The sequence below is a fragment of the Stegostoma tigrinum genome, chromosome 10, assembly GCF_030684315.1.
Source record: "Stegostoma tigrinum isolate sSteTig4 chromosome 10, sSteTig4.hap1, whole genome shotgun sequence".
NCBI classification, from domain to species: Eukaryota; Metazoa; Chordata; class Chondrichthyes; order Orectolobiformes; family Stegostomatidae; genus Stegostoma; species Stegostoma tigrinum.
Window position 1 is genome coordinate 86,986,815 of NC_081363.1, and position 12,022 is coordinate 86,998,836.

General features: G+C 39.1%; 1 protein-coding gene across 10 annotated transcripts in view; it reads left to right on the forward strand.

The window, feature by feature from the left end:
- LOC125455365 (tau-tubulin kinase 2-like) overlaps positions 1-12,022 on the forward strand; it is a 232,414-nt gene that overhangs the window by 176,457 nt on the left and 43,935 nt on the right. For all 10 annotated transcript variants that reach the window (XM_059649366.1, XM_048537190.2, XM_059649361.1 and 7 more), the window contains one exon: positions 2,071-2,515. In XM_059649366.1, the coding sequence (XP_059505349.1) occupies positions 2,071-2,515 (445 nt within the window). The remainder of the gene's footprint in view (positions 1-2,070; positions 2,516-12,022) is intronic.

The window sequence follows — 12,022 nt, forward strand, 5'->3', positions numbered from 1 at the left end:
TATTTTTATTAATTAAAGTTATGTATTGTGGACACCACAGAGGACAATTCACAGCTTTTTGAGCAATAAACATACATGAAGTTGTTGAAAGATGTCTTAAAACAAAATCGTTCCTATGGAAGTAGCCCGAGTATCCACTGTTTCATCATAATTTGGACATTAGTGAACCAGTAGATTTCATAATTGGTTTCATAATCATCATTAGGCTCTTAAATCCAGATGTACCAACTTTACCATCGCCATGATAAGATTTTAACTTCAGCCCCCAAAACATTACCTGCGGTCTCTGGATTAATAGTCTGCGATAATATCACAAGACCATCATCTCACTAAGTTATAGTGCCAAGTAAAACTGCTGTACCTGTTCTCTACTACTTCTTGAATTCCTAAAATCAAATATAAACTCGAGTTGATCTTTAGCTAGCTTCAAAAGATTGCATGTATAAAGGATAATGGTTTAAAGGTGATAGACTGAATGCTTCTTTAGCTTGTGATGATTTCTTTTTCTGTCCCATTTTTTTCAGTTTGGTGGAGTGTGTGTATCACAAGCAAAGCAGTATTCATTACCCTTCCCTAATTGCCCTTGAAAGGATAACTAGGTGTGAAACTGGATGAACACAGCAGGCCAAGCAGCATCTCGGGAACACAAAAGCTGATGTTTCGGGCCTAGACCCTTCATCAGAGAGGAGGATGGGGAGAGGGTTCTGGAATAAATAGGAAGAGAGGGGGAGGTGGACCGAAGATGGAGAGAAAAGAAGATATTACAAGAGAGTTGCAGTGGGAAAGAGATTCCCTGAGGTTGGTCTGGAGGGAGGAAGGTAACTTCTTCAGGTTAGACATCCCTGGAAGAGGCTTCGCAGTGAGGTGAAAATTGTGATCAGAGATAATGGGAACTGCAGATGCTGGAGAATCCAAGATAACAAAGTGTGAAGCTGGATGAATACAGCAGGCCAAGCAGCATCTCTTGTAATATCATCTTTTCTCTCCATCTTCGGTCCGCCTCCCCCTCTCTCCCTATTTATTCCAGAACCCCCTCCCCATCCCCCCCCTCTGATAAAGGGTCTAGGCCCGAAACATCAGCTTTTGTGCTCCTGAGATGCTGCTTGGCCTGTTGTGTTCATCCAGCTTCACACTTTTTGTTATCTTGGATTCTCCAGCATCTGCAGTTCCCATTATCTCTGCCCTTGAAAGGATGCTGGTAAGCTGTCATCTTGGTCCACCTCAATCCTCCTTCAATCACTGAAAAGAAAATTAAATTCTTTCTAATCGTTTAAGTATGCCCGTATCTGTCTTAGTGAATTTTGATCAGTAATATGGGCATGGTTTAACATTGTTGATCTTGTTCTCTTCTGCTATTGACCATAAGTGAAACCCAAAATATAAAGTATCGGTAATATTGAAAGGAAGCTGAAATTCTTCCATGCACCAAATCAGGATGTTGTAATTTTAATAGAACATATAATTTCTGTACACAAGATTATAAAGATGTATTGTTGAAAATATATTTTGTTCGCAAATCTTGAATTCATTAATTACCACCCACTCAACTGAGAATCTTACAAGTACGTCCGCTGAAAATTGACTGATTCATATTTTTACAGCATTTTAATGCATCAAGCATTTACGTCAAATAGGAATTGTGCCAGTTGATTACAGATTTTTGACATAATGTAGAATGTGCCCTTTATCTGAGTCTTGTGCTCATTTAAGCTTTAAAACAAAATAGGTTTAAAATAAAAATCTGGCAAGATGCCTAGACATCAACAAAAAGACTAGTAAGTTATTAATCTCTTTCCTTCCATGACTTGTCAGAAAAAGTAGCTTGAGACAATCGGAAGATTGATTGTCTGAATTAATTTTAATATCACTTTTGTTTCTATGCCTGTGAAGCCCTTCTGTTCTTGGAGCATACATTCTATAGAGATTAAATGGTAGAAATCTGACTTATAACAAAAATAAGTAAGCTGCACATTAGGATTTATTTATTCCTAATGGAACCAAAGGTTGCTTGGACGATCTTGGTATTTTTGTTTTAAGTCTGTGTAACGATATACATTTCTTTGTGTCTAGTTCCACTAAGGCTCAGGAGGACTTGGGCTTACTTAAAGATGTTGCTGCTACCCAGCCTTCAAAAGCCCCTGCTGCTGCTCGTACTGACAGAGTATGGCACTTCGATGAGGAGTATGTTCCTGACAGTTTGAAGCCTATCTCTGTGGGATCTCCTGAGCATGGTGATGCTGTCATTAGCAATGGATTTGTAGCGGTTAACTTGAGCTCCTGCAGGCAGGAGGTTGACTCCAAGGAGTGGGTCATTGTAGATAAAGACCGTGACCTCCAGGATTTCAGGACTGATGGAGGTCAGGGCCAGAAGTTGACCAGTCCATCTGGACGAACAGATGATAAGGAGCCAGATGTTCTAGCAGAAGATCCCCTTCAGGAGGAAAGATTAAAGCTGGAAGCCATTCTGATTGAAAAGATGGAACATCCACGATCTCCAGAAGCAGGAAGAAAACAGGTACCCACTAATGAAAAGTGTGGCTTTAGAAGCATATGTCTATGTAACTGCTGAACTGTAGTATTCAACAAGACTGTTAGCTATCACAGGTCACTGAGAGCTCTGTGAAAATTTAGTCTGAGAATCACGTACAGTTAAAATGAAGAAATAATGCATTATTTCCCTTTTTTTGGCATACACATTGGAAGAACTGATTGTAATTGACCCCATCCCATCTGTCTGTCTGTCTCTGCCATTTTGTCTAAATGTATTGGTATAACAGTGCCATGTTGTCCTTGGTTGAATCTAATGCCATGCTAAAGTTCAGCTTGAACTGTAAATGTTTCTAAAACTGAAGCATTTATTTTAATGAGAAAATAAATTAATACTTATTTTTTTCCAAAGATACAAAAAATGCATAGAAAGGCATCCAGGTGTGAAGATGCTTAGAATTTTAAAATTGGCAACACATGACAGGTCATTTAAAGGCCAAAAAAAGGACAATGGAAAACTGTTTTGAGCATGCGGTTTGAATTTCAAAGTAGGAAACAGTGGTAAATTTCTGGCCTTTCTAATGGCTTGTGCAGCTATTGCTCGTTCTCAATAATTCATCTCAGAAAAAGTACTAGAGTCATCGAAAAGTGCAGCCAAGATTCACTAGACTGATGCTAGGAATATGAGGTACAGTGACAAAGGGAAATTGTCTTTTTTTTCACTCTGCTACAAGAGGCTAAGGGGGATTGATTGAGATTCTCACAATTGTGGAAGCATTTAAATGGAACAAACATACAGACATTTTTTTCCAAGATAACAAGGTGTAGAGCTGGATGAACACAGCAGTCCAAGCAGCATCAGAGGAGCAAGAAGGCTGACGTTTTGGGCCTAGACCCTCCTTCAGAAAAACTCTTTTGAACCCTTTTTCTGAAGAAGGGTCTAGGCCCGAAATGTCAGCCTTCTTGCTCCTCTGCTGCTTGGACTGCTGTGTTCATCCAGCTGTACGCCTTGTCTCAGATTCTCCAGCATCTGTTGTTCCTACTGTTTGGAAATAGCAACATGATAGGCAAAGAATAATCCTGAGAATCTTTACCATGAATAGGTATTGAAGAAGAGATTTAAAAGACTTGGAAAAAGAAATGAACCAACTTACATCCTTATAGTGAAAATAAATGTGGAGCTGTAAAAGCAGCACAAGCCAGACAGCATCCAGGGAGCAGGGAAGTGAATGTTTTGGGCCTGATGAAGGGTCTGAAACACTTATTTCCTTGCTCCTTGGATGCTGACTGACTTGCTGTGCTTTTCCAGCTCCACATTTATTGACTTTAGCTTCCAGCATCTGTAGTCCTTGCTGCCTCCTTGCATCCCTACAATGACTTTATTACTGGAAAATAAATTGTATCTGATTACTCCTGACCCACACTCCACTGCTGTCTGGGAGAGAGAATTCCAAAGATTAATGATCCACTTGAGACAGGAAATTCCTCCTCAGCTCCCTCTTAACTGGTAGACAACTTATTCTGAAAGTGTGATCCTTTTATTTTATATTTTTCTATTAGGAGGAATATGCTTTCTGCATTTATACTGGCAAGCCCCCTAAAAACCCATCCTTGTTTCCATAAGATCACTTCTCATTCTTCAAATCTCCAATGAGTATAGGTCCAAACTGTCCAATCTTTCCTTGTGCATTTCTCAACTCCTTTGTGCCAGGAATCAAACAGTGAAACTTCTGTAAATTGCCTTCAATGCAACCACATTCCCTCTTCAGTAAGGAAAGTAAAACTGTCCTGCACTCTGAGCCACATCAACACCACGTGCAGTGGCAACAAAAATTCTGTTACCCTGAAATGCTTTTTGCCTGCACCTGCAAGCTGACTTTGTATGATTCATGTACCACTTTCTGGTTTTCCTGTCTTTTGCATTCGGATTGATAGAAAGTATGCCCCAGGTTTCTGCGCTGAAGAATGACTATTACAAATAAGTACATTCTAGCTACGGATAAACAAATATGAACTGTCGATATATAGTTGCACTAGTTGAACTCTAGCTTTTTCATAAACTGAGCGTGTGTTTTTCTCTCTCTCTCTCTCTCTCTCTCTCTCTCTCTCTCTCTCTCTCTCTCTCTCTCTCTCTCTCTCTCTCTCTCTCTCTCTCTCTCTCTCTCTCTCTCTCTCTCTCCCCTCCCCCCCCCCCCTCTCCCTCCCTCCCTCTCGTGCGCACTCTCACTCACACTGTCACACAGAATAAAATGAGGGATGGGTGGAGACAAAGACTAGGAAGGTAGTTCAATGGACTGTGTTCACAGGATTCAGTGAGATGGTCTTTTTGACTCTTTAGGAAGCCCTGCACCTTGATTCTCCAACTCTAGATGCTTTTACTTGATTGCAGAAGGTAGAGGGTGACTTGTTCATACAATTCTATGTCTTACTAGTTTGGAGCCACAGCTTACAGCAACTGCAAAGGAAAACATTAAACCAAGTTTCTTCAGGTTTAACGTGGTTTCTACTGCAAAGAAGAGACAATTCCTGTTTTTACAGAGATCCGATAATTCTGATGCAAACACTCTCGTTCCCAAGCTATCCAACTAGCTAGGTACGAGCCATGTAGTGGTTGGCAAACAGAAGGTTATTGTCACCAATGTTTGGTCACTAGTGGGCAGATCAATCAGCTACTTGTTAGCCAGAGCTCCATTTTGTACACACTCTCTAGCTTGACATCAGCATTATCCCACCTGCCTCATTGTTTGAACATGCTGTAATTTAAAAACATTTGGAATGCATATCTGGTAACTTGTTTCTAAAAAGTGCACCTATCCTTCAACAATATCTGATTATTTAAATAGTCTTTTTACCATTTAAGTCTGCAATTAAAAATACAGAAAAATAAAGGATGTGATCTTCGCTTCATAAGTAACAAAGGTGAATGAATAATGTGGCACAACATACTGACGAAAACAATGCTCTTAAAGAGGGTGCCGTTATAACTTTGTTTGTCCATGGAGTAATTGAACTACACAAGCTTAGAGATATTGAATTACCTAACATTCACTTTGTCAGCGTTTTATTTTGTTTGCAGGCTATTGCAGCATTTCATTGGTATGTGTTTAGTGCTGTAACACAGCTGTCAGTGCATCAGTTGAGCATTATGGTGTCAGGTCCATCTATTTTTCTTATCCCATGATAATTATTGTTGAGAGCAGTTTACAAAAGATAAATCCTTTTGGAGAATACGGAGTCTGCTGAGTGTTATAATGGTAACATCTCTGGTGAGTGCAGCTTAACTATTGACACTGCAGTTCCCTAAAGTATCTGTATTCCTGTCGACTATAAACCATATCACTGCCATGATAAAGAATAAAGCAAGCAAAAGGCAGAATATGGGAACTGTGTACTTTATCCAATTATGTCACGCAGGCTTGTAGCTGATTTCCATTTCTCTTTGTATTCTGTGTTGTGGCACAGGACTTGTGATCCCACACCTAGTACAAATTTGGTATTTTAATGATTCTGAAATGTCAGGATTAGCAGTACAAAATAGCCACTATTTCTAAAGGAAGCACATGTAATAATACAAAGAAACTGGGATCATACAGGGAAAAAAATGTGACTGGCCAGGAAAGAGTTTACTATAAATCCTTGATTTTACAATACACCTATGATTAGTATCAAATGTCAAGATATAGGACATTGACACGTATAATAGCCATGACATCTTCTCAAAGTTACTACTTTTTAGGAGCTGCTTAAAACCATCATCTTCAGTTTATCTGTTCAATATCTCCTTTTGCTTGTATTTTGTCTAATGACGCTCTTGTGGGACAATTGACTGCTTTAAAAAAAGAGTATGACTATTCATGACTGTGTTTATTTTATTCTGATACCTCATTGTTTTATTATAGTTATTTTTAATTGGTTAGTTTATAAAAATTATACAAATTATTACAATCATCTGGTACATTTATATCATATCAGTTCATAAATTATCGCAATGTTTAATATTTGACGTACTCGTGGGCTTGAACAAAAATGTGAATAAGACGTGGAGGCCCATTATATTGAATGCATGAACGTAGGAACATGCCTTACCTGATAGCCAAATTCGGGTGTGAATACTATATCTAGAAATATGGTACACTGACTAAAAAAAATTACAACTGAGACACTTAAGCCTTTTATTAGGTTAACTATAATTGGTTCACTGAATCAGCATTGTGCTATTCTCCAAGCTGGTAGCAACTTGAGCTTCATCATTCTTAATGGAGGTTGATGAACATTGAGACAAAAGAAAAATGGATGGAAAATCAATATGGACCTAAATCTGAGAACCACTGAAGGGAGAGCATCTGACACATGCATGGATCAGAGTAAGGTTATCCATGTCACAGGTTTTAATGAAAATCCAGGAGAGATTTTTGTTTGGCTCTTTAATTAAAAAAAACTCTGCTTAAGCAATGAAGTCTTTTTTAAACCAAATGATGTTTTTCACTTTCATAGTATAGTATTTATAAATACATTTCTGCATGTCCCATAATGTTCTGAGCTTCAGTGGAGAGGGGGAAGGAACACTCAGGTTTAATAATCTGCACTGTTGAATCATCTTAAGGTGTATATTTTTCAATTGAAGTACTAAATTTAAGAAAATATTATTGTTGTGTGTACAATGAAATGTCTATACCCCAATACCAGGGGGCCCAGATTCAGGTTCAGAGGTGTGTAATAACACTCTGAACAGATTGATGAGAGAAATAGGTTAAATTAAGTGACAAAAATATTACTTTAATATGGATCTGGAGGAACACAGCATGTTAGGTGGCAACAGATGAGGATGAAAGTTGATGCTTCAGAAGAAGGGCCCTGATCCTTCTGTAATGTCTGACCTGTGTTCCTCCATCTCCACACTGTGTTGTCTCTGACTCCTGCATCTGCAGTTCTTGCTATCTCTGATTGCTTTAGTTTATCTTTTCTCTTTTGTTACAAATTTATTTCCAACATTGATCGGTCATATTAAAAAATGTTACTTAAAAATATATTTTGTCTGGGGCTTGTAACACTGTTGGTCAGATGTAAGATGCTTCCAGCCATGGTTGGTTGGTTGGTAACGCTGTCAAAAGGTTATGAGTTCGGCTCAGTCCTGTGTTTGCTCACTTACCTTGGCTCCTACACTGGCAACACCTATGTTTAAATTTCATGTGTATTGAAGGCCTCAACCCTCCTTTTCAATAACTTCTGAAATGCATCTTTTGCAACCCTGGTTTAGATGTTTCATTATTGGTAACTGTACCTCCAGATGCTACGCCATAATGTTTGGAATTCCCTTTGCCTCTCTATTTCCCCCTCTTTCTCTAAGAGGCTGCTTACGTGGCTTAGTGTCAAATTTTGTTTGATAGCAATCCTATAAGTCATGTTGTGACATTTTACCATGTGGAACATTCCATATAAATTAATGTTATTCTTGTTTATATCCACAAACCACCTTGATGTTTAGCCTACACTAAGGTAAATTCTTCCAGAATTTAGATTGGTATAGTGGATTAATCATCTTTACTATTTTAAATCACCTTTAAACATGGATAAAAGCCAAAAGAGCTGTGGATGCTGTAAATCGGGAACAAAAACCAAGTTGTTGGAATAGCTCAGGAGGTCTGGCAGCATCTGTGAAGGGGAAAACAGTGTTAATGTTTCGGATCCGGTGACCCTTGTTCAGAATTGTTCACTGGACCCGAAACTCTGTTTTCTCCTTCGCAGATGCTGCCAGACCTGCTGAGCTTTTCCAGCAACTTGGTTTTTAAACGTGGATAGGATGGGATGTTTCTCACTTGAGCATAGAGGGTTGAGAGGTGACCTGATAGAAGTTTATAAAATAATGGGAGGTATAGATAGAGTTAATGGGACTTTTCCCTAGGATGGGAGGTTTCAATGCGGGGTTCCCTTTTAGGAGATTTGTACACACTTGATACAAATGCAATACGCAGACTTTTGTGTGAATAGCCACAGTTTATTTAAGCGAGTACAAGCTTTTGGAGGATCACTTAACACCTTCACAGGGCTTGCGGAGCCGTGTCAAGCAATGCTGTCTAATAAGGGAACCGTCCTCCCTTCATAGAGGATTTTACATCAGTCAGTCATATATGCACGATAATTTTTTTTCTCCCCCATAGCCACATGCCTAGCAACAGTGATAGTACGTAACTTAATCACCTAACAGTCGAGGCAAATGTCAGCCACCCAAAAACAATGTGTATGACTAGATAGTTCCTTATTTCTCAATGGCTGTTTTAGATAGTTCCGTATCTTTTTTGCCTCATTTCAACTTTTACAGAGAGCAGAGTATAATTAGATTACCACATTTCCACTGTGAGACAGAGGCGCCCACGGCACAGCTTAGCACTTAATTTCTTCCATGCCAGCAGAACAAATATTAACCCTTTAACGTGTCATCAAGAGTAGGGGGCATACTTTTAAGGCGAGAGGAGAGAGATTTAAAAACGATTTGAGGGCAAATTTTTTACAGATGGTGGTTCACATGTGGAGTGAACTTGTTGAGAAAATGGTGGATGTGGGTACAACTATAATATTTAAAAGACATTTTGAATAAGTACATGAATAGGAAAGGTTTGGAGAGATATGGGCCAGATGCAGGCAGGTGTGCCTCGTTTAGTTTGGGATTATGTTCGGCATGGACTGGTCGAACTAAATGCTCTGTTACCATGCTGTGAGACTCCATGGTGAAAGTTTATAGCCAACTATTATTATTTTGCAAACTTGGGATTCTAAGATAGAAGGAAATGGATTTTATTTTTCAGTCCTGTGAAGGTTTGAATTTTGTTTAAAGAAGGACAGAGTGTCATTTGGAACAATTGGTTAAAGAAAACCGTTCCAAGAAATCGTATGATTTTAGGTAAAAGACTCCTCAAACTACATGACGAGATAATTGCTGTTTATCATTGACCATTATCATTAATTGTTTATCATTATCAGCAGGAAAGTAGATACCAGGGGCCAAAAACAGGATGAGTTCAACAGAAAAGCTCCTTAGCAGCAGTGGAGCAATATTATTTATGACAGCCTTCAAGCCACTAGAGCGGGAAAGAGATTTTAGATATTTTCTAATCAATCTGTTCAGAGATGTTATGACATATCTTTGGAGCAGGTGGTTCCTGAACTTTAGTTGGCTCAGAGGTAGGGTTTAGCAGGATTGTGTTTGTAAAGTATGTTACAGAGAAAAGGGTTAAATCTCTGTTTTGGCTCTATATGATCAGATCTTTCCAAATCTCCTTATTTTTATTACTTGTATAATTTTCTTTGTCTGTTGAATAATAAACTAGTGTTCCTTTGTTACGTTCATTTACAGCCTTGTATGAATATGTTCAGTGACACACCACAGTTTGGAAAAAAAAGTTGCAGAAGTAAAAGTTGTGGTCTATCAAGTGAAGTTTGTCGTAAGACCATAGGGTGTAGGAATAGAAGTAGATTATTTGGTCGAGTTGACTGTGCTGGGCCCATTGGTGAGATCATGGTTGATCTGATGATCCTCAAATCCACTGGCCTCGATAGCCCTATGTGACAAAACAAAATCCACAGTTTTGCTGAAGTCTGAGAGAAGAAATTCCTCCTCAACTCTGGCTTATCTGTACAGCACTTATTCTGAAATTCTGTCCCCTAGTCTTTGACTGTCCCAAAAGGGAAGAACAACATCTCTGCGTAACTCCAAAGAATCTTGTATGTTTCACTGAGGTTGCCTCTCATTCTTCTAAATTCCAATGAGTAACAACATCACCTCACAAGACCCAGTATCAGCCTAGTGATCCTTCTCTGGACTGCCTCCAATTCCTTCAATAAGGAATCCACAACTGTTCACAATTTTCCACTGATGGTCAGACTAGTGACTTGTATCATTTTAGCACATTTTTCCTCCTTTTATGCTCTGTTCCCTTTGAAATAAAGGCCAACATTCCATTTGCCTTCCTATTGCCCATTGACCTTAAATGTTAGATTTTTGTGATTCACATCTGAGAATGCCCAAATTATTCTGTTCTGTAGCTTCTCTGAACTTTTACACCGTTTAGAGACCATAGTGAGCATAAGTTCTGTTGAACATGTGTCTGAGAAAGTATTATCTTTGTGACTGTATTCATAGCATTCCAAAAATAGTAAATTGTAAGAGGGCAAAAGGTGAAGAAATAATTGCACTTGGTATCACTAAAGAAACTGGAATAGGGAACCCAATGTGGCTAAAATCCTCTGGATCTGCTGACTTGCATGCTTGGATACTAACGGAAGTAGCTGCAAAGATAGTGCATGCACTGTTCATAGTCTTTTAAGCATCCTTATATTCTGGAAAAGTCTTAAATGATTGTGACATGGCAGATTGGCAATCTCATTAATTACAAGAATCTTAGAAAGGAAAGGAAACAGTAGGTAAGTGTATTTATAACACTAGTCACTAGGAGTGTTAGGATGTATAGCAAATGTTGTTTCATTTATTCATTCATGGATGTGGGTATCACTGGCTGGATCAGCATTCAGTGCCCATCCTTAATTGTCTAGGGGGCAGTTAGAAGTCAACCGCATTGCACTGGGTCTGGAATCACAAAGGCCAGAGCAGGTAAAGACAGTAGATTTAGCTACCTAAAGAATATTAATTATACAGATCGAATTTTCACAATAGCAGAGCATTCAGAAATACATAACATAAAGAAGCATGACTTCGTGAATTGGAGATAATACCTGAAAAATTTATTGGTGTTACTTTTGAAGCAGAATCGATAAATGGGAGCCAGTAAATGTAATACATTTGGATTTCCAAAAGGCATTCATGACGGTACTGCACATAAGGCTAATTAGTAAACTTACAAGTCCAAGGTGAAAATACTATTGCCAAGTTTGTGAGCGATATATAACTGGGTAGTCAGGTGATGAGGATGACATACAATCTCAAGAGGGACATAAACATGTTAGGTGAGTGGGCAAGAATTTGATAGAATATGAGGAGAAAATATGAGGATATGCACTTCGGCAGGAAAAATGGAGGAGCTGAAAGGTATTTAAATGGAAAAATACTGACGAATACCGCAGCACAGGTTTTGAAGGTCTTTGTGCAAATATTTTTCACCCAGAAGGTTGTGGGAATTTGGAACTCACTGTCTAAAAGGGTAGTAAAGAAGTCTTTAATTGATTGTATGAAACAGTATTGTGGGCCAAGTGCTGGTCGAGGAACTTGCCATCAATGCATAGGGTGGCTCAGTGGTTAGCACTGCAGCGTCAAAGCACCAGGAAGCCAGGTTCAATTCCCGCCTCGGGCGACTGTCTGTGTGGAGTTTGCACATTCTCCCCGTATCTGCGTGGGTTTCCTCCCACAGTCCAAAGATGTGCAGGTTAGGTGGATTGACCATGCTAAATTGCCTGTAGTATTCAGGGGTGTGTGGGTTATAGGGAGATGCTTCAAGGGGCGGTGTGGATTTGTTGGGCCGAAGGGCCTGTTTCCACACTGTAGGGAATCTAAACTTCTAGTCCAGAGTTCTTCATAATATGCACC